General features: G+C 36.9%; 1 protein-coding gene across 6 annotated transcripts in view; it reads left to right on the forward strand.

The window, feature by feature from the left end:
- Positions 1 to 24,527, forward strand: part of hlk (hulk) — a 99,625-nt gene that overhangs the window by 1,395 nt on the left and 73,703 nt on the right. For 4 of the 6 annotated variants that reach the window (XR_012465895.1, XM_074177330.1, XM_074177332.1 and 1 more), the window contains exons 2-5: positions 12,634 to 12,816; positions 21,281 to 21,421; positions 22,592 to 22,627; positions 23,837 to 24,019. Coding sequence is in view for 5 of the 6 variants with exons in the window: in XM_074177330.1 (XP_074033431.1) it covers positions 12,634 to 12,816; positions 21,281 to 21,421; positions 22,592 to 22,627; positions 23,837 to 24,019 (543 nt within the window). In the remaining variant the exon portion in view is untranslated. The remainder of the gene's footprint in view (positions 1 to 12,633; positions 12,817 to 21,280; positions 21,422 to 22,591; positions 22,628 to 23,836; positions 24,020 to 24,527) is intronic. The other 2 variants (XM_074177331.1, XM_074177333.1) reach the window with 1 other exon arrangement.

Consider the following 24,527-nt stretch of genomic DNA (forward strand, 5'->3'; position numbering starts at 1 on the left):
TATTTCGTCAATCAGAGCAACAACCCTCATAATGATAGTATTTTCACTTCATTCAATTTTACTCTTGAAATTATGAACTATGAGCTCCACTCCTAAAACTATCGGTTGAAATAATATGAACCTAAGACTACAATAGTTTCTCCTGTATATTTTCGGTTCAGAGCCTTTTGATTGTTCTGAATTTTGATCATTAGATCGAATCTGTATTCGTTAAGTCGGTATTATGAACTACTTAAATACTAATTGACATTGAACAGTAGCTTCACAAAATCTTCTGTAAGATTTGTCTAACTTTCTGTATAAATATTTTTGGTTGACCTTGGTAGCTACCTCAAATATGGTTGACTTATGTCAATACTTCCACCGCGTTTGTTAAAATGCATTTTTCTGTTAACCAGCTCTAACCCCTTAGACCGAAAATTCTCAAAGTCGAAAAATTCACGAGCTAAATGTCATACCTTCAGTGTGCGAATTTTATCTCGGAACCATTCAGGTGTTAAACTAGTTCGCCTTGATCATGTTTCAATTTTGTATTAAATGTTGGGAAAACTCAACAATTAGTTTTCGAAAAAGGTTGATGACTCCTGAATCTCAGCTAATTGAATTTGAAAGTTGAAACAACTAATCTGGAACTCAGCTCATTTTTATCTCATCAACCGCTGACAAATAAAAATTATTACTCTGAATGAATGTTGAAGCAATGAACCTCATCTGCACTTATAAGGAGAAATATGAACTTTTATTTGTTAAAAAATACCTTGTTATCCTTCTATTTTTTCTATTAGGTATTTGTTGTTGGCCACATCGTTATTCCACATGTTCTATACCTTCAGGAATAGTGTCCAATAGAGTCCACTAATTTTATGTTCATTCTTCAATATCTATTGTCACAATGTTATGATGTTCTTTGCGCCAGACAGGGATACATAAAATACATGTAGGTATTTATCATTTCATACAGGAATTACTTTACTGTTGATGTAGGATCCAAAGGTTCCAACGGGAAGGCAAAGGTCTTCTATAAGGGAAGGCAAGCGTCTTCTATAAGGGAAAGATTTTAAGGCGTATCCCTTAGCATACCTCAGGATTGAAAACCAAAGTTCTTTCAAGCATCGATCTATTAATGCGATAAATCTGTTTTATCTTTCTGTGGCATCCAATTTTATTCATGTATGTTGAAAAGTTGTAGTTCATTATTTGATTAGGGATTAATTTTCTTTGTCATCTTACAATCAGTATCACGCACAACAGTTCACGAAGATATTTTATTCTGTCTTCAACTCTTGGATTGAAAATTATTGCTTGATGCCTCGTTAGTGTTATGATATTGTGATCTTCAGTGTGATCTGTACCTATAGCCAGGTTCAAACAAATTAGATCATATACTTTATATCAATCGTCAATGGAAAATTTTGTAGGTAATCATAAATGGTTTGTATATTTTGTAAGTGGAGATTCACGTACCGCACGTGCCAGTCAGAAAGCAAAAATTTCTCTCAGAATGGCAACTGCTGGGTTTTCTTCAAACGTGGAGTATTCAATAAGTTAGAAAATCGTGAAATGTTTTGCTTCTTCACATACACGATTCCATAAAATTGAGGTCAATAATGATAATAATCTCGAATCTCAAGGTCATGACGGTTTGCCACCCTAAGGCAAAAATCTTTACCAAATCTTGACATGATTCTCTGACCCAAAGATCATGAATCGTCAATGGTGGATGATGCTGGCGTGCCCTCTCGAATGTGTCACGAGCTTCGAGAAGGGGCCCCGACCAGCTTAATATTAATAATGATGATAAAATCGTCTTTATTATATTCAAATACATTTTAGACGAAATTACATTACTATAGTGTATTCAGTGTATAGTGTATTCAGTTCGTCACGTTTTATATGTTAGGGTAATTCATTATACTAGTATTTTGCACAGATCTACAACTCTGTCGGAAAAACACTGTGTGGAAGGGCGGAGTTGGTCGAATTTTATAAATTATATTGAGGTTATGTACATGAGTTCGAAAAACTATTTTTGGGTGTAAATGTATTAATTATCTCATGAAACGCAGTATGTAACTCTCTCCTATCAGTCATGCTCAACCAGCCAATATCTTTCAGTATATATGATATTCTTTCTCTTCTTCGAATTCCATAAAATAACCGTCAGCGAGAATTTGAAACTTTTGGTTTCGAATGTATTAAAAAATATCATGATTCAGTGCGCACCAAATATCTGTCCTAAATTTAGTTTATAATATATTACAACTGTCTGACTACTCTATTTTAAAGCAGGGTATAATGATTTGAATTTGATAAAAGAAAACTCGATAAATGTTATTGAAAATCATGAATATTTTCGACGTTTGGTAAAAAAGTTATTCGTAAGATTCAAAAATAACGAATATTATTGTTGAAGTGATGGAACAGGTACAATAAAAAAAGCAGATGATTTTCAGAATTACCAAAATTCAATTTCAAAAAAAGTGAATACACGGCAAACGATTCACTCTTTATGCTAATAATCGAAATACTTGAAAGGTATGAAATATATTCCCTGTGCATGAAAAACAAATTTTCATACTCCCACCTACGAATATTTGTTCACGTTTAATATGCTGAAATGCCAAGTGAAAATAAATTTATAAATGAAAAACAAGATATTTCAGGCTTTCTGTTGTGAAAAACGACAAAACAGTATCTCCTTTCGAAATTATGAAGATAGACGGAAAACAAAATCGCTTATATAGTTATTTTTTCTACAATGATAACAGCTGGCGTAATTTCGATTCCCACTGCCTACTGACGTATCAGTTTACTTGTATGTGTTCAGAAGCTAAAATTCGTCTATATAGGAATATTTAAGCAGGTATACTCATTTCGAATTCACTGAATCTTCCGTTAACTTCACCTCTGAAATGTTATATTAGGTCAATTATTCATAAAACTGTTCAATGATTGATATACAGAACAATAAAAAGAGTTACTCTTTTCGAAATGGTTTCTCGATATAAATCAATTACATTTTCGAGAGGAAAATAAAAAAAAATTAAATAACGAATAGAATAACTATAGATCAATAATAATAATGATAAAGAATTTATATTTCCCTTATTTCTTTTAGTTCTATCCAGTAACTTTTTCAGTTTTCCCTTTATATCCAATGGGAGAACTTGAAGTTATTATTATAGAACATAACTGAGTGTTTCCTGATGATTTGACGATATTTGGCTTTGGAAAAATGAAAATGTTTCCATTTGTGTCTTTCTCATTACTATAATAAAATAAGTAAAATAGTTTTCATTTTAAACGGTTTTATTGAAAAAACTGAAAAATAATTTGGGAGGTCCTAGGTAGAAGTCAGTACACCACTTTCCTATCTGATCAATACTGTAGATTGCTGTAAATTCAATAAAACCGTTTAAAATATTTTTTTCACTTAGTTTACTCATTTTCAGTTTCTAATTTTGTTGTTTGTTTTAGTTTAATTATCATTAACCTATGTTGTTCCCACGAGTACTAGACATTATAACACTCGACCCCCCCAGAGGTCTAATTGAAGGGCAAGACATTACATACAACAAAATGTGCCTGAGTCTTGAAGGGAAAACGCTAACGACATATCATTCTTATCCACCCTAATGCTACACAGGTCTCGGCACGTTCCAAACTTTTACCTCAACTTGTGTGGTGTATCGCTGACAACGTATCAGTTTTAGCCACCCTAACGCCACATAGTCCTCAACACGATACAAAATCATGACTTGGGTGGGAGATCCATGCTTGTATCCCGATTCTGAGATGGCATAGTTCTTTCTACAGATTATAGTGATATATAGATATATATTGTGCGTCTCAGAATAGTACTCCTCCATACTTTAGTAAGCTCCATCAAGTAGTGCTTCTTTAACACATTTTCAAAATTTTTTGAAGTTGATAGTCTTCAGGCATAAGAGCAGATGATTATATATTGTTATGCTTTCGTATATAATTGATTTTCTGGTCAGGTTCGAGGAAGCTATATGTAGAGGTAGATTGAGATTAAATGTCCTACATGTTCTGTGATATAACTGGGGATTATTCAAGTTTTCGCAATTTTCAAAGACTAAACACTAGTACTAGTAAAGAAAATATAGTGAGTATTTTCTGAGAGAAGAAAAACGGCCTACATGAATGTTTGGAAGATACCTTACATTAATATCGTATTGCCCTCTTCTGTAAAATGAAAATGTAGCCATTTTTACGGCATGACACCCCGAGGCCAATTTTTTACTAAGAACGAAGATGTGATCTATGATGGAATCGGCCGATACTTGATGAAAATCCATAACTGACGTATTCTAAAAACACTTTATTGTGCGAATTACAGTCGCATCATTCCTTTATCTTTACTAAGTCATTCTGAATTGTTTCCTTTGATGTTGAAGAATTTTTTCCGTGCCACAAGATGGTGGTATCATCAGCATATGCAGAAATAACTTATGTGAAGAATCCTACCATGACCCGTGTCGGATGTAAACCCACGCCCTTCGGGGTATTAACTAGGGTAGTAGTTTTTTTCTTATAGGTGTCAGTCCATAAACATACTGTGTAGGTAAGTAAAGACTGATCTAAACGAATTGTTCCTTTAGATAATTTGATTTGAAGTTAGTCTTCAAGGATGCCCTCTCGCTGTAGGTGAATTCTTCTAAGAAATTCATATGAGAATAATTTTTATCACCCCATTTCAATTGAGGGCGTTTATTTTCCTTTTTTTCAATAAGCACACAGTGAAAAAACTTCGTAACAGAAATAATACTTTGGTTGTTGTTATCATTCATATTTTTTACCAATTTCTTCGGAATTAACAACTTCAAAACAATGGTTTTTATATGGACTTACCTGTATCGTGTAGGCAACCTAATTTTTGTTTCGTCTTTATGCGCAAACTATAACACGTATGTGAGTCGCTGTGTGTGTGCAACCCTTAAAAAATATGTTTTCAAGTTTTTTGACAGGAATGTTTTCGGTTTCAAGTTGGTCAATCAATACACATCATAGGATATGTACATATCTAAATAATTGCCTTAGGTCAGTCATCCACATGATTTATTTTGAATCTGTAATCATTCCAGCGAAATGAATACTACAATGGAATGGAGCAACGATAAATTAATGCAATTTTTCGAGGGCGCATAAATCAGGCTGAATTTGACCGATTGCATGGGCTCTGTTAGCTTTTTGGACCGCTATGGTTGGCGGCTTATTCGCATACATCTGTGACTTAGAAAACCACACAAAAAAGTCTAATGGGGTCAAATCGCACGATCTCGGTGGCCAGTTCACATCACCTCCAAGTGAGATGACCAGGCCAAAAGAAGTTGGCTGGGGGAGTTGGCATTTTTGTCAAACGAACCCTCCAGTGCGTCCAGTACGGCATTGTCAGTGCCCGATTACACGTAACTGAGGCTGTGTGGATCGAAATTCAACTGAGCAGGGGTTGTCACAGAACAATCATTTACTCCTAGAATCTCTGGATGAACTGCTGATGGGAAGCAACATTCCGACAATTGCTGCTGGTCACTTCAATGCCAAGCACAGATCGTGGATCTGTCAAAGCCTTGATACGAGAGAGAAATCGCTTGAGAAGGCTCTATCAAAGAACCCTTTTTCCAGGGGACAAAATTGCGGCAAACAGGATGGCCAGTCACCCATTCAGGGAGAGCGCGGAGTGTGCTACTCGCCCGCCGACAAAGCGTTAGCCTTTGCTGACACGATGAAACGTCAGTTTCAGCTTAACGTTGACGACGATGACAACATCGACCGCGATATGCTGTTGGAAGACCGGGTTCACCGAATCCTCAGGGAGGATGACGATGATGACATCCGTCCAGCTTCTGTGGAAGAGCTGAAGGGATACATCAGGGCCGCAAAGGCCAAGAAAGCTCCGGGGATCGATTCAATAACCAATAAGTTGTTGAAGAGGCTCCCGGAAAATTGCGTCGAGAACTTACTGTTCATTATAAACAGTTCGTTGGCCCTCAGATACTTACCCAGAAGATGGAAGCATGCGATCGTCGTCAAAACAGGGTCAGAACCCGCTGTTCCTACAGAACTATCTCCCGATCAGTCTACTCTCGTCGGCGGCTAAGCTGGCTGAAAGAGTTGTTCTCCAAAGGCTCAACGAAGAAGTTGAGGACTGAAATGTTCTGCCTGATATACAATTTGGCTTCAGGAGAGAACACTCCACTGAGTGACAGGCTCTAAGGCTGGTCGAAAACACCATCCATGAGCTAAATACAAAAAGAAAGTACACATTGTACTATTAGACATCTCGAAGGCCTTCGACCGAGTATGACACGGAGGCTTTCTGCACAAATTGGACGCGTTCGACCTGCCTCGGGGCCTAATCCGCTAGAGTGCCACAAGGGGCTGTGCTCTCTCCGACGCTGTATTCTCTTTACACCAGTGACCGTCCGAGGCCCGAGAGTGTGAAGATATCTCTATACGCTGATGACACGGCTCTTCTCTCATCTTCCATGGGTCGAGAGCTCGGCGTCGTCTATATGCAACGTGCATTGGACGACCTCGAGCGCTGGTACCTCGATTGGAAGATCCAAGTGAATCCGGACAAAACTCAGGCGATAACCATGGGAAGATTGCTATCTTCTCCGGCCAGAAAAGTGAGAATCTCTGGAAGGGAGATTGACTGGCAAGCGCGAGTAAAGTACCTCGGCCTTCTAATAGACCGTAGGCTCACTTGGAACCCGCACATTATGTGCGTCAAATCAAAGATCGAGGGTCGGATCGCAAGTCTGTACACTCTGATCAAAAGAAGATCAAAAATGAGTTTGAGAAACAAGATCACTATCTACAACACGATGTTCAAGCCTGTCATCATGTATGCTTCAAGTGTCTGGGGACAAGCGGCGAAATATAATATATCCATTCTGGAGGTATTGCAAAATGAGCTAATGAGGATGATTGTGAATGCTCCTTGGTTCGTGCGGAATGAAGCCATCCGCAGAGATTTGCAGCTGCCTTTCATCAAGCAGTCCATTTAGTCGAGGAATCAGCGACTTTTTGATTGTGCGAAAACTCAGGTTAGTTAGGTAAGCTATAGATTACGCTGTAGACGACCCCTCTCGATATAGAAGGCCCCGACACTCTGTCGAATGAGGCCGCTATGTCCTCCGTTAAAAATAATTTTTTTCATCCATCCCACCCCAGCCAGGTAGGGGTACACCGTGAAGGGCGGCACTGATGTCTGAGGACTCAATGCCGCCAACATCTCAGTCATAAATCCATTTGTCCTTCTTCGACAAAAATCAGTCCAAAGGGTAAGGGAGCTGGGCTCCAACCTGAACAAAACCAAGACGACGTGCAGTAAAAGAAGTTGGTATTCATCGACCTATATTGCTCGCCATTGACAGTGATAGGCTAACTAACGTCGTTCTCAGAAGAATATGGATCGATGACGCCGCTAGGCCAAAATCCACACCAAACAGTGACTTTTCGGGATGCAATGGACGCTCTTGGATCTCATGTGGATTGGTATCCTTCCAAATTCGACAATTTTGTTTGTTCACGTACCCGTTCATCCAGAAATGGACCTCATCGCTGAATATGATTTTTTGATGAAAATTAGGGTCAGTTTCTAACTGCTCCAGAGGCCTTTCAGCGAACACACGTCATTGTCAATGGTCATTCACTTTCAGTTCCTGTATCAGTTGAATTTTGTAAGGGTGCATGCTTGAATCACCACGCAAAATTCTCTAAGCTGTGGTCTGCGAAAGGGCGAGTTTTTTTGAGCGACGCGAAATCGACTGCCTTGGATTTTCTGCACACTCTCACAGACAGCGGCGATGTTTTCGGCAGATTTTGCATTGAGTCGATGTACGGGTGTTGGTCGATCATTTACTGAATCACTGGACTCAAATGTATCCATCACATTGCGAATAGTCCTTTCGGTAGGACGATTATGGCGACTGTAAAATGGGCAAAGCGCGCGGTATGTTGGCCGAACAGGACACCCATTTTGATAAAATAACATTATTGTTTGCACGTGTTGTTGAATGCTATATCCGTCCATGGTGATTTGGCAAAACATACTGAATAGATGACAAATAATTTTACCAATGTAGCTTCAACAATAATTGTCAAAGTTCGAAATTTCCTGTTGAAAGACCCTATATTTAAGGTTTTTTCTTTTTGTTTTAAATAACTTTCAGATTTCTGGTGTGATGCAAAGATGTCATTCAACATTTTCGTGTCATAGGTTTCTCTTTCAACTATTCAGGAGATTGTAATAACATACATTAAAAAATCTCACGGCGCTACTATAGGATTCTTTATCCTTGCTCACATATATTCATCAACGAAATATTCGACGAATAACGAATAATTGTTAACGCAGGAAAAGAGCTGGCTTTTTAATTACGTATTATCCATTGACTAATATTTTCAATAGTTTTGGATTAGCCATCGTTTTAGACTGAAAATCAATTATATAATATATATAATCCCTCTGTGACGAATAAATCCAGAACAAACGGAACTGTTCTCTCGTACCATTTTTGTACTTGAGTACACTTTACAATTTGTATTTTTTCGTGAAAAAAACTACTTTGTAAATGGTTTTTATAATAGAAAGATACGAAATTTATGAGTTTGATGATGGCATAACTGCGTCAACTCTTAAAGTATCCGATTTCATGTCTATTAGTTCGTGATATTTATATCATTTCAAACTTATTATTGCTTCCAAACTTTCGTCATTCAACCTATCTAGTCGTAAATTTCGAACAATTCGACAAACTTATTAAAAGCACGAAGCGTTCGTATCACAACGGAATAATATATAAAAGTGTATTTTTAGTTGGCATTTCGACCTATTTATATTTTAATAAGACGCTAGAAATGACTACAAAAAGTCAGACAATATAAGTTTAACTACAGAAAGGTAACGACTATCGATAATAAAACTACTGAAACCTACGAATACTACGAATAGATGATTGAAGTGGCTCATTAGAGAATAGATAATAATTTCAGGGATGAATCAACATCAAAGAGAAATACGTACTCATACTTTGGCAAATGATCTGCTCATACAGCAGCGTAATTGTTTCGATCGCTGGCTAGGTAAGATCTAGTTCAGATGAGACGTTTTACGCGCCATTCAAATGGAGCGTTTACTTTGTAGTAAATGTTCCAGAGGTAGCGAAAAATCATGTGAATTTCTGGAACTCCATCTAGTGTTCCCTAATATGACTAATAACCAGTCCGTGCAAAGATTATTGTTAATCATCTGAAAATGGACAGGTGATGATCGACTGTATTGCCAAACATGCGCCAAACTAACTGACTATTATAAGAAAACAAGTATAACTGAGGCACCAGTCAATTTAACCATCTCAACTCAACCTCTGACTGAAGCAAGAAACTCTTTCGAAGGTTCGAAATAGATAACATTTCAATCTAGCAGACCACTGTTATAATATTTATGCAGTCATTGTTCACTGTGGTTCTGGCGTTGAATTTGGTCATTATTACGCCTTGGTGAAAGACGAAACGGACTGGTTAGTTTGACGATAGTCGTGTCACGAAGTGTTCTGGCAAAGTATTAAATCTATTGGAGCCTCTGGAGACACCCTACATTTTGTTTTATGAGAGAGAGAGGACTTTGGCAGATCAAAATCTACAGATGATGTGGTGCTGCAGGTTTTTCCGGGTTTTCCTGCAGCTGAAAAAGCAAATGCGCCACTGGAATCAATGAAGTCGCCCCGGAGCGCCAATTGATTTTTATTGTTGTTTTTATTTTTATCGTTGTTTAATAGACATATCCAGGTTGTGTTTCACCAAGACGTCTTCAGGGAGGGTCACAAAAAGTTGTATTGTTTTGTAGCCTGCTTATTGTTAATGAAAACAAAGCAAGTAAAGAGAAAACCGACAATATGGAGTTAATAAAATTGAACGTGATGAAATGACTTAACACTGAAGCTCCATATACAACGAAAAAATTGATAGATATGCTAGGCATGGACCATTAGCTCCTTACGCTGGTCATGGACTAGCTGTGGAAATTGCAAAATACTCTAAATCAGCAGGTATCGGTTTCGAACAATTTCACGAACCCTTGGTTACAAAGAGGACACCTCAGCAAAATTGGGCTGCCTAACGAAGACTTTAGGTGCAGGCTGAAAAACCTACAAAATGTTTTTAGGGTTTCTGTGCAGTGTGGGAACAAATCGATAGAAAATATTCTGATTCTCTAACGTCACAATCGACAATAGATTGGTTCCATAAAATGAAAAGATATTTGGGGACAAAGAGAATGCGTACATGCGATGAAAAAAATTGCCATCATAAACAAAGTAAGAAAGTAAAGGATCATTACTGAGTGTTCGGGAAAACCAAATTTACCATTCCTATAAAGTCCAACTAGTTAACGGTAATAATTCTGGTCGTAGAATACTGTTGAATAATGGAGAGTTGAGTAGATTAGAGTAGAGTCGACTGCAGCAATTTACAAACTGCTAACTGCATCCATTGTTCAGCCTAGGACCACTGTTGAGATCTATGGTGGGTCGAAACAGCGCTGTCTGGTATTGAATCACTAATGTTTTGTTTTTGGGATCTAGTTTCAACTAGTTGTCTTACAGAGAAAGCTTCAACGAAAGTCTATTGGAAACACCTTACCAACACTAGAACAAAATTACGGTCTCTCGACGCGCGTTTCGCTAACCAAGTTAGCATCCTCAGGAGATCATTATGACTGAATTGTACTACTATGTTAGTGTTTTTATATGCTAATTTCCTAACTACTATCTATTAGTAGTACTTAACTATTACCGGTTATTATTACCGGCCTATTACTTATTTATTGTTCCTATGCTGAACTACTATGCTAAAAACACATGGTTCATCAAAGGGACGTTTAGAGGTATTAAAAAAACATCCCCTACAATTTTTCTCTAGGGAATATTGGGGATAGTCACTAACATAGAGAAAAAACCTAACAAATTAGAGGTATTAAAAAACAGATAGTTTAGCATAGGATCAATAACAGGTAGTAACATTAGGTTAGGTCCAAAGTGAGTAGGTCTATTCGACCCTCCACCGCAACCCGCCATGATTTATTGTGGATCACACCTATTCACACACCAAATAAACCCAGCTTCTTAACGAAGCAGATTAATTTATATGGTGAGTGGTCTTTCAGAACAGATGGTAATAGTACGGCTGTGACGAACTCTAAAAACCCAATTTGGCAGGCACAAAGTATGTGCTCTGCTGTTTCATCATATTCCAAACAGAGGCGACACACACTGTCTTCCGACAGTCCGAGTCTCTGCATATGATTATTCAACTGACAGTGACCTGTAAGAAGCCTGTTAGACATCGTACATCGTAGTTCATCCCTACTGTAGCCCAACAACTATTTGGTATCAAGTTCTGAAGGGTGGATAAACGCCTTGGACTAAGCCAATCCTGGAAGATTCTGCCAGAAGTCCATAAATCTTCTTGACATCCAGGTGTTCAGTCTTCGTTTGGCAAAGCCTAAAGCGAACCTCGTGTTAGGAATCACACGTTAAAAGGTAAGACCTCGTTAATCCTTAGCTCGCACAAGTTTCGACTTCTGAGGGTTGTCGTTCGTAGGGGTGCGACAGCTGGTTAACGGAAAAACAGATTTTTTTTTTTAAACAGATGCCGATGAAGCTGCTTGCAGCACCCTCTTCTGCAATGGAGTCTGCAGCCCCATTGCCTTTCAGGCCAGTATGGCCAGGAATCCTGACCAGAGACAATCTGTTAAGTCTTCCTATTGGGGAGAGTCGTTTTTGGCAATTTGCTACCAATTTAGACGTTGCTCGATAGAAGCCAAGAGCTTCCAACGCCGCTTGACTGTCAGAGAATATTTTTATTGACTTGTGTATGAAGTTGGATTCTTCCTATCTCTTCGCACACAATTCAATAGCGTAAATTTCCTCTTGAAATATTGTCGCATAGGTTCCTTTCTTCGATGTTCCAAACTATCTAGGTTGCAAGTGATGTTCGCGTCACCAATCAGGCAGATGGCCTCTTCGGGATATGTTTAGGGACGGAGCTCCATACATGAGAACAACACTCCAAAGAAGGTCTAATCTGAGCTTTATAAATCATCAAAAACTTGGTTAGCGAAGACCATTATATTCAACGAAAATGTTCATCTTCAGTATTCGTTGATTGAAGCTTTTATCGATTTCGTCTTTGTAAAAGGAGATATCATCTCCGTTTTTATTTCAAAACCGTCCAAGTGTTTTCAGTGGTGTCCCATGTTGGCACAAATTAAAAAAAAATGTGTTGATAAGTTTACCTGATAGTTAATTTTGGTATCTCAACTAATTAATCGAGTTTTGATTTTCTTCTTGTACAGTGGTCATTCAAATTATGGTGTTAGCGTAATTTGCACATAGGATTTCAATTGGTCACACGATAATGACAGTGGTAAAAACATTTGAACAGCACAGTACAAGATTAATTTTCAAGATTAATATTCAATGAGTACTAGGAGCTATATATTGTACGGCAGAATATACTTAAGAAGCTATTTTATACGACACACAAACAGTATGCCATTATATAAAATTGATATATTTCTTATCTTTCATTTTCATTCAGATGCCCGTAGCTGCACCACATGCGACAAGGTGCTGCAGGAGTTAGAGCAAATCGACGACGACACCGATTCCTTTGGAGTTGATTTTGTCAAAATCAACGATAAACGACTGGCCAAACAGTATGGCATCACCAAGTTTCCGGCACTCACATACTTTAGGGAGAAACAACCGATCATCTACGAAGGTAAGAACGGATTAAATTTAGCATCAACTAGTCCTCACACAAGTACCGCTATCATGTTATGAAAGAATCTACACACATCGGAAAAGTCTAGGGATATTTTTATAACATACTAAATATCATAAAAATAAATGCATGAGGTCGTTTAATTTCGATTAAATTGGTACACTCGACCACCCTGTAGATTTCTATGGGTTGAACAAAGCCTGCAAAAACGGTAACTAATCTTTTATCAAGTTTTTTACAAACTTTAGGTTTTCGGCTAAAATGAATAATCTGGAAGTGTCGAGTTTGTACATTCTATGCAGTTCTTGCTCAGCAATTAAACTGGAAATATTGTGCTTTAATATAGAACGCCATCACTTACCATTGGCTGAGATGAATAGAGCTGTAGGGCTTCTTCAAGGTGGCATGCGACAAAATGATGTAGCTCTTTGTTTGGGGGTCTCCCAAAGTGTTGTCAGTCGATTGTGACGGCGAGGACGCGCTACAACTGCAGTTCAAGACCGATTTTTGGTCTTAAGCGCAAGAAGACAACCGACAATCACAGCACCTGAGTTGGTTAACGTGTTGCAGCAGACGCACCAGGTAACCATTGGTCGTGATACTGTCAGAAATCGACTGCATGAAGCAGATCTCCACAACAGAAGGCCACTTAGATGTCCACCTTTGTCGAGAGGCAATCGCGGTAGAAGATTAGAGTGGTGTCAAGAACATCAAAACTGGGATGCAAATGATTGGGCCACAGTTTTGTTTACAGACGAATCCAGATTTGGATTTCATCCAGATTCTCGTCGAGTAAGACTGTGGAGACGACCTGGAAATGATGAACGTTTGAGACACGTCCAGGAAGTCCACACATACAGAGGTGGTACAGTAATGCTATGGGGCGGAATCATGATCGGCGGCAGAACCGATCTCGTTTTTCCAAATCGCTTCCTCACAGCTCGACAGTACCTCGACACCATTCTTCTACCTATCGTCCGTCCGTTTGCTGGTGCTGTTGGTGAAAACTTCCACCTAATGCACGATAATGCTCGTCCACATGTCGCTCGTCTAGTGACTGACTGGTTCACCAACGAAGGAGTTGATGTATTGCCATGGCCAGCACAATCACCGGACCTGAATCCCATCGAGCATGTATGGGACATGCTTCAACGAAGAATTACTCCGCATGTGGGGAACATTTACACAACGTTTCAATTGAGAGAGCTTTTAATCGCTGAATGGGCAAATGTACCTCAACAAGACATTGACAATCTCATTTTGTCGATGCACGATAGATGTAGGGCCGTAATAAACCAGCGTGGAGGCCATACTTTGTACTGATTCCAATTTTTTTTGTATTATGATTTTTTTTCGAGGTGCCAAAGAAGAGCCATATTTTTTTTTTAGTTTTGCTTATATGCGCACTCAGTATTTTTGACCATTTAATAAATTTTGTTGTAAGTTAAATTCGTTTAATAATCACCCGTCAATTTTTTTTCCCTAAAGCGATCTAAAAAAAATATTTCTATTTTTAAAAATATCCCTAGACTTTTCCGATGTGTGTATATACGTATATATCTGGTGGAAATATTTGTTGGAATGACGGCCACATATATGTTCAACATAATACATACATAATACAACGACTATATTCGTATGACGGATAAGATGATAGCGACAACATAGGTTGTTCCTGCTGTAATCCGACAATTGGATATATGATTAAATACTTCTGAAACTTGTTTTGCAATCCAAGTATTCATAGTTTGTTTGGTAAGAGATGAAATGATATCAATGACACAGTCTGATCCATTGAAACAGCTTAAAGCCTACTCCCTTGCAAGGGAATTGACAGTGTTTCTTCTCGGTACAAATACATTGACAACATTGTTAGGGCTTTCGCAGCCGAGGTTTTCAGAACTATTTTCCGGGTTTGAAGGCCGTGGATTTTTGGAATTTCTTCCTGACGTTTCGCTGGCACGAGTAGTTAGCTTCCTTAAAGTTTTATATACCCTGAGTTAATATTTCCGGTGATTGAAAATCAAGGCTGCGAAACGAGTATTAATGTTGACTCCTCGGGTAGTTTGGTGAGCTAATACCTATATCTGACTTACTTTACATTACACCACACCAGGTTGTCTGGTGTATTAATTCCTGTACCTGGATTTGGTAAATTGACAATAACATTCGATGACCCTTTCCCACCTGCCGTCATGCTGTTTGCTATTTTTGAACTTCTTGGAATGGGATTCTATATTCTATTGAGGTGCACAGTTTCTTCTTTTCTGTTGAAATCCTCCGTGTTTTTGTGGATTCCTATTACCTTCCGTACCAGTCGGATATGGTATTCCTGGTTGGGGGCATTTACTTTCGTGTTTCGCAATAGAATCCTGTGGTTTCCTTTACTATGTGCGTGTTCTGTCACAGCTGATTCGTCTGTTTGGCCTAGTCTGCAGTTTCTTTCATGTTCCTTCAGCCACAAGTATATGGTATGTGATAAACCCCTGCTAATGATAGTGGGTCCCTTTTGTCTTTAGCCGACCTGAGGCTTTGTTTTAATTTCTTGGTGGGTTTGAAATCCGTTTAAAAGTTATGTTTTTCCAAGAGTTTTCCAATTGTGTCTGTGCAACTCCGTTTTGAGCAGTAAAACTCTTAAATTTCATGAATTTGTTGACCTCAGGTACACTCTATCCAATCCACGGCCTTCAAACCCGAAAAATAGTTACACTACAAATACATTGTTACTAACAAATATATCCAGCGAAGGGTTTCCAAAACTTTGCTACGTGTTTACTTATTGTTGAAATCACGATACTATCTCATGAGAGCCCATAGTTCCCACCTATCTTAGGGCCATACACTGAAAACTTTCAGCTTTCATGAAATAACAAATGCCAGGCATTCGCGGGTCCTTTTTCTAGTAGCACCAGCATTAACATTTAGCGAAAGAAAAGTTTCTGGATAATCTTAAGTAAATGATGTACGTATGTTCACATAGGAATACTACAGAGAAGCCGTCTATCATGCTGCTTTTTTTTACGAATCAATGAATCACAGCAGATCACTTTGAGAATTTAATATTTTATTTCGTTGTGTATACAGTGTGGACCTAAGTAGTCCCCCGCCCTCTTGAGTTTTGAATGGGGCAAGATATCAAAGTCGGATAAATTTTTTATAAAAGCTGATCATTTTCAGTACGTTCCGATAATAAAATTGGTGCCAAAACCTTTCTGTTTCAAATGGGAAAGGAATGTCACCCTTTCTCTATACAACGACTTTTAACTGTTTGGATAATCGGTGGAATTGAGCGCTCAAAAACACTTGAAATGTTGACAGTAGCATACGGTGATTGTGCTCTGAATCAGAAAAATGTTTGAAAGCTTTTCACGGAAGGTTGAGAAGATGTTAATGACGACGCTCACGCTGGACACCCCAGCACATCAATAACCGATGAGAATGTTGAGAAAGTTAAAGAAAATTGTAACGAAGAATCGTCGAATCACTATTAGAAAAGTTGCTGAAGATATCGACATATCGGTTGGCTCATGACAGGATTTTTTTTTTTTAATTTTGGGCATAAAGCATATAGCACTCCAAAGTCTGAGAGGAGTTCTTGCCGCATGGTGATTGGGTCAAGAATGAGTATCAAAACAAAACTAATCTGCTTGTTTTTGTTTTGGTACTAATCGTAGCTTGGTGGACAGTGGTGTCACAGTAATATGCCCCACGAACGTGGCAAAAAATTTAAGTTTCGAAATGGACGTGAATTTAAGGTTTACAAAACATGTCACAAAATGTGTTCAAAGAAGTTACATGAGTTTGAAAATGCTTTATCCTCATCGGCATTCATTATCAATAAGTTTGAAAATGAAATTAACAAATTCTCTTGTGTTGAGTTATTTTGCATGTTGTCATGTCGTGAACGGATAAAAAAGACATTTCTAGAATTGAAAGAGTTCAAAAATCATATCTATGGTATACAGGGTGTCCCTGGACTTCCTCTTTTTCTCTCGGGAATGTTATTGAATTAACGTTATCATTATTATTTCTGCTTTGATAATTATTCATTTCAAATAATGGTGGACGAGCGGGTTTGATGTCGTCGAGTGAAACTCCATTTTTATCAAGACTCGTTGCTCCGATCGACTTTCCACACGAGTACTTTTATTCATAAAATTGTCCAAGTAACCTTAATTTGTTGAAAAATATTAAAAAATATCTGTCATTTCAAAGTTTTGGGGTGTGGACCATCGGGGGTAGTCCGTTCCTGACTTTGTAGCAAAACAACTGACTCCTGCATGAAAGCTCATCGAAGGAATTCATTTGTTTAGTCAATTACCAAAATTTGGATGATTTTGAATATTCACTTGAAAAGTTATCAAAGAAAAACATTTTTCATTTTGTAACTTCGAGGGCCCGTTACTTGGTAACGAAGGATTTTAGGAAAAAAAGTTATATGAAGTACTGGTGATATTTTGACCCCATCTATACATTCCCGAGAGGAGAAGAGGAAGTCCAGGGACACCCTGTATACAGGGTCCTGCAACAGTGGCGCGGTGTTCCATATCTCTATATAGGAAGCAGATAGGAATCTAATTTTCTATAATATTACCTTATTGCTCGAGCTCGACAAAATAAAAATATTGGCGGTCACACAGGGTGTTCGATTTTTTCTGGGCGGATCCCAACTGTGTCCTTTTAAATGGCAACCTATATTTTTTATCGCTTTTTCGGTTTCTTCATAGAAAATAAAATAAACTTTATGTATATCTGCACTTCGAAAATATTGACGGTTTTCGAGATATCTAGCATGACAGGTTTTTTTTTCCAATATTCGTCACTCAGAATATTTAAAATTATAAAGTGGTGCCAAGTCCAGTTGAAATTTTTTTTTGGTCGAATATTCTACATTGGTAACTCTCTCAAACGATATATCTGAAATCGACCTGTGATATACAGGGTATGAAAAACCGCTTGCCAAATATTGTAAATGAAAATTTGCAAAATCTTCCTTAGATTAAATGGAACACCCTGTATATTATTGATCCATAAGAAGCGCCAACGAAACCTCTACAAATTTCATGAAGTATTCCCTATGGCTAAGTTCAATAGTTTTTCTTAAATGAGCATTTCTTTCGAAAAATGGTCATTTTTTCAAAGCGAAATCCATTTGACGACTGATAAAAATATACGAAAGATATCTTGTTTCAATTTTGTACATTAGAAGGTGTCCAAACGAATATTTTTTAACGAAATAAATGTATATACCTATCACTTTTTGCTAAATGGAAAATTATTTTTTCATTGGATGCAGAATTTCACTCATAAATCGTGCAATATCAAACCAAACAAGTTAAAAGAAAGAAACATTATAAATAACTATTTTTTTCATGTTATTATATTCATTCAGAGCTTGAGTTCTAGATATTCAAATTTGTCAACTGGCAAATTACAAAACTACAAAAGGGAGAGTTTAATTAAGGTTGATAATGAAACTTTTATAAAATATGTTCAACATGTCTTCCATTTTCTTGAATGCAGAGCTGAAGTCTATGTTTGAAAGACTGTTCTACCCTGCGCAAGACAGCTGGTGTAATGCTGCGAAAAGCATTCGTTATTCTAAGTCGCATATTTTCGGGAGAAGTTGGTGGCTCAACGTAAACCATATTTTTTATGTATCCCCATAAGAAAAAATCTAGTTTCGTTAAATCTGGTGATCTAGCGGGCCACCGTACAAGCCCATTCCGTCCTATCCATTTATTGGGAAATACTTCATTTAGATGATCTCTCACTTCTGCCGAATAGTGAGCAGGTGCACCATCATGTTGTAACCACATTCTATTGCGGAGGTCAAGAGGAATATCATCTAACAAACCTGGTAAATCATTTCGTAAGAAATTGAGATACATTGCACCATTCATATGTCCCTCAAGTATGGACCAATTACATATTCTCCAATGATGCCTCCCCAGACATTTATCGACCACCTATGTTGATAATCCACCTGTCTCAATAAGTGAGGATTTTCTGTCGCATAATAATGGTAATTATGTCGATTTACAAATCCATTTTTATGGAATGTCGATTCATCCGACCATAAAATATTATTGAAAAAATATTCGTTTCGACGAATTTTGTTCATGGCCCAAATGCAAAATCTCACTCTTTTCTCGAAATCAGCATACAGTAGTTCTTGATGTAACTGAACGTGGTATGGATGCAAGCGATGTTTCTTCAATACTCGTTGCACTGATCTCTCACTTATATCCACTATTTCCCCAATTTGTCGTTGACTCCTACTAGGATCTTCTTCAACAGCAAGAAGAACTTGCAATTCATTATCTTCATTAGTAGCTGGCTTGATGCGCTCATGTTTGGAATAATTAATAGATCCAGTTTCAACGAATTGTCCCAAGACCTTTCGGAAAAATCTTTCATCTGGATGCCTTCTATCTGGATACCGTTGAGAATAAATTCTACTTGCCAATAAACAATTCCTGTCTGATTCACCTAATATGAAAATCATATCAATCAAATCACTTTTTGATAACAACATTCTGATGAAATTATACCGACAGTTCAACTTCACGATTGACTAAAAATTTCAATATTCATTTGCAGCCAAATATTTTGTTCTGTCATTTGCCAGACTACTTGATTTCCAATAAATATTTCATTCGGTGAAAGGTTGTTTTAGACCGAAAGAATATGGCACAAATTCCGAGATTTTTGAAATTATTGTAACTATTCAAGAACGTCCATTTTGTGGTGTAATTCGCAACTTGTTCATCTAGCAACAGGTAATTTTAGGAATGGGCGATATTTTAAGGAAAGGGTATTTTTTGTATATTCTTATCAGTCGTCAAATGGATTTCGCTTTGAAAAAATGACCATTTTTCGAAAGAAATGCTCATTTAAGAAAAACTATTGAACTTAGCCATAGGAAATACTTAATGAAATTTGTAGAGGTTTCGTTGGCGCTTCTTATGGATCAATAATATACAGGGTGTTCCATTTAATATAAGGAAGATTTTGCAAATTTTCATTTACAATATTTGGCAAGCGGTTTTTCATACCCTGTATATCACAGGTCGATTTCAGATATATCGTTTGAGAGAGTTACCAATGTAGAATATTCGACCAAAAAAAAATTTCAACTGGACTTGGCACCACTTTATAATTTCAAATATTCTGAGTGACGAATATTGGAAAAAAAAACCTGTCATGCTAGATATCTCGAAAACCATCAATATTTTCGAAGTGCAGATATACATAAAGTTTATTTTATTTTCTATGAAGAAACCGAAAAAGCGATAAAAAATATAGGTTGCCATTTAAAAAGACACAGTTGGGATCCGCCCAGAAAAAATCGAACACCCTGTGTGACCGCCAATATTTTTATTTTGTCGAGCTCGAGCAATAAGGTAATATTATAGAAAATTAGATTCCTATCTGCTTCCTATATAGAGATATGGAACACCGCGCCACTGTTGCAGGACCCTGTATATAGGGTATTAGAAAATATGACCGAATTTCATTTAAACTTAAGGAATAGAAAAGGTTAACTATAAATAGATATAGTAGCATCGAACCACTCTATATCGACGATCATTCAGTTATATCATATATAGTTTGTATACTAATATTCCACAAAAATATAAAGTTAGTAAAGTTTCCTTATTTAAGTGCTGTTTGTTACAAGTCATTGATTTCATAGATTTTATACTTCTGTATAAACTTTTCAGTATAAACTTTCTTCATGTTTTCTCTTCCTCTTTTTTCTCTCCTCCCTTTTTTTCTCTTCTTTTTTTTTTGTTTTTTCTCTAGCTTTTTTTTCCTTCCAGGCTAGAACTAAGATCAACAGTACCCTTCCTGTACATATTGTTTCTAGCCTCATTTGTATTTTTATTATAACTTTCATAGATTGAATAATTATTGTGTCTATATGTAATAAGGAACTACAAATAAATATTATTATTATATATTATTATCTTGAACTTATGCGACGCTTGCGAGAATCAATACGAAAAAAAACATCCGGAATCATGGAATCATCATTGCTTGTTCGTAATTTTTTGACCAAAAATAACACATGTCTCAGCCACCGTATTCACCAGATTGTGCTCACTGCGAGTTTTTTCTATTGTCAAGGTTGAAGAAACCCATAAAAAAACAGTGTTTCGCGACGATTGTGAGATAAAAACTGAATCGCTGAGAGACTCCTGCATAACCTAATAAAAAGTGCATGTCAGGAGGAGCTTTGAGTAGTATATTATGCTTTTACGAATTGCTATTTTGAATTCAGAATAAAAACTCATGAAGTTTTCCTGATCCAAAAATTCATGCAAAAATTCAAGATAACTTCAATCGCTATTCGCGAAATTGCATGAAAAAATAATTTATTTTTTCCTAATAATATAGAAAATATTGAGAAGGATCTGCTTTCGAAACTTTTAATAATGTATTTTATCTTTCCCAGGGGACCTGATGGATGAAGATAACGTCCTAGATTTCCTTACAAGCTTAGAGGCAATGGATTTACCCGACCGAATCGAAGAAGTTAATGCCAGAATTCTAGATAAGATTGTTGAAGAAACAGATTTTGTCGCCGTCCTATTCTGTAAGTACACTTTTTAAATACAATTCCTAGGAAGATATTTAATTCCAATTCACATGAATCGCAACTGGTAAAGAAATTCGTGTTCAGCATGAAATGAAAAATTCGTGAAAAAACGTTTTGACTTGTTACTTCTTCATCTTTCAATAAATAATCAAGGAAAAATGAAGGAAACAAAACGATCAAGTTCAAAGTAATTTCTCAATAAAGTTGTGTAGATCATGCACAGATGTTCCTGAAAAAAAAACAAACAAAACAGATATCCTTCATATGAACGGTACACAATCTAATATATAAAAATGGATGTTTGTTGGTTGGTTGGTTGGTTGGTAAGTGATAAACTTCTACATCGCTGAACCGATCGTGATGAAACTTGACATGTATGAGTAATTTTTCATAGAGAAGGTTTTTAGGCTATCAATTTTTCTGTAATTCGCCACTAGATCGCGCTGTAGAACAATTTATTGAAAGCATTGTTCTATAAGGCTACGCACGCCTAAGTTCGTTGATTCTGATTCTGTCAAAATATTGAAACAGCAGCGATACAGCAACATAGTACTAATTAGTACTACAACTACCAAATTCTACGCGAGCGAAGCTGCGGGCAACAACTAGTATAATATATGAAAGAATGCCGATATGAAATTTGATTTACCTGAAACAATATCAACCTTAGTGGTGGTATACTTCGAAGTTTCGGAATGAGACACGTCATTTTACCTCGTCAGCATCTTTCAAATAACATTACAGGACGAAGCTCTCATTTTATTCTTTCAGTTTTTATCTGAAAGAAACTCATATGCATGATCTACACATCTCGTCAGGAGTTCATTATGAACCTAATTTCTTTCTTAATTTCTTTCTTTCGGAAGTTTCCACATTTTCAATATAACGATAGTGTCTAAAAGTTTTTTTTCCCAAAACTAATCTCTCCCGAAAAATATACCGATTTCAAATTGAGATGAAAATTATTTTGTTTGATAACTGAAAATCCTTTTTTCAACGACGAATAGCTGGAATAGAAAATAAAATCGATTTTCATTGTGTAAATAAACAAAAAATCTTTCAGTATCACTAATGAATTCACTTCGATTTGAATAACAGCATTGTTTGATAGTTCAATTCGTGCATCAATGTATTCATTTAAATCGTGTTTATAACTTACCACTTCAGGTCCAGATGCGGACAAGTGTGCTAAATCCGGAGGCAGTAAGTAACATTTCCTTTTCCGACTTCTGACGTTATTTCTACAGCTTTTCATCCAACCATTGGCCGCGGATCACTTGAGAATAACCAGAATAATGTTTGCAGTTTGGAGATCTCTGACAACACAGCTGATTTTATTGCAACTCAAATAAATGCTTCGCATTTTCTTCCATTGTCGAATCCAGTAGTATTTGAATTTTTATTTTGGTGAATGATTGAGTACAAAGGGTGGTTAGAATATTGATAGAAATGAAGGAAAGTAATATATTTTCAAGCCTTCATAAAGAACACTGGGTTACCTAGTTTCTTCATTACGGAAAGTAATACCACAACACTAGGAGGCGATAAATCGCAATAATTTTCTTGTGGGACTTTCGTGAGTTTCAGTGCATAATCACTTTTTGTCACCTGTAAGATAATTGCATATGGAATCTGCAGTTCCCAGTTCAACATGTCACCTAGACCTAGTTCTTGACTTTCCAATGAATATATTCGTAAATGTGTACGATGCTCATAAATACCAAGTCATTTTCCAGAGTATTTTTAGAGGAAATCATTATTACATCACAAAAAACAAAAAGGCTACTGCACATTCAAAAACATATTTCAATCGCTTATAAATAAAAATGAACCAGTGAATGTATTGCGACCCATGATTCATCAAGGGAAGCTTCTACCTCACGGTATGTAGTAATTCATATGTTCAGATAGGTTTCCACGGTCAGCAATCTGAGAATTTGAAGTTCAGGTTGAACTGCATCCAAAGACTTCTGTGTTTCGACGTTTCCGCTTCGCCTTTGAAACCATAACCACGCCGAGGTCTCAATCTGTATCAAAGAGGAACGGATGTGATACCATCTGTGAAGGATGGAATTACATGCTGAAAAAGCTAATAAGCATGATGCAATTCTTCTCGATCATCAGATTAACACGATATTCATTTTGGAGTTTTCTGCTCTGAATGAGCCGAATTGACCTGATTAATTTTTGTGATAATATTTATATTTATTCGAGAAACATACAAAAATTATTTCCTTCAATATTTGAACCACTACATAACTGGATTTCACAATCGGTCGATACTAATTGAGTGAACATTCTTCCATTATATTCAGTAGTAATTGGGATATACTGATTTTTGCGAAGTACGGTGGATCATTAACAAAGCATACTGAGAATATATCCGTCAATAACTTAGTTTTTTTGTCGCAGACAAACCCGATTGTAAGAAGTGTTCCAAAGTATTACTCGAACTTGAGAACATCGATGACGAAGCGGACCAACTTGGAATTGGATTCGTGAAAATCAACGACGAGACTCTAGCTGATGAATATAATCTGGGAACACTGCCAGCGCTCGTCTACTACAGGCATCAAATTCCAATTATCTACGAAGGTATGTGTGTGAACAATAAAGTCTACTCATTCGGTTCTTATTGTAAGTTGACTAATAACCTTGAATCGAGAGTGTAGTACAGCTTGTCGAATCTAGGAAGCGACTACTGACAGAAAACGTATTAGAATAGAAAAGGATGAAATCTACCGTGCGACTTGATGCGCCTATTTGGGTTTTAGAGTAGCCTGAGAGTACAGTCCTCGCCGCAAGTAGCAATAGAGGCTGATGGTTTTTAATTAATGGTCAATTATAAGTTTAGTATGAAAATGCGGTATTTACGTAATTGAAATTAAATGAGTTTGTTTTTCAGCAGTCTGTATTGCATTCAATTTAAGGTTTATTAAGGAAAGGTAGAAAGACTTGTTCTAAAAATGTAATTTATTTGGGTTTCAAAATGAAAATTTCTTAGGAAACATTATATTTATTAAGATGAATGAATCCAACCAAAAAAATAATTGAAGTTATGATCAAAAAATCACAAAGGTTCAGCTCCTGACAGATAAGAATC

Source organism: Leptinotarsa decemlineata, unplaced genomic scaffold (genome assembly GCF_025532065.1).
Source record: "Leptinotarsa decemlineata unplaced genomic scaffold, Ldec_3_MD MMD2_tig00002974_RagTag_RagTag, whole genome shotgun sequence".
Lineage (NCBI taxonomy): Eukaryota > Metazoa > Arthropoda > Insecta > Coleoptera > Chrysomelidae > Leptinotarsa > Leptinotarsa decemlineata.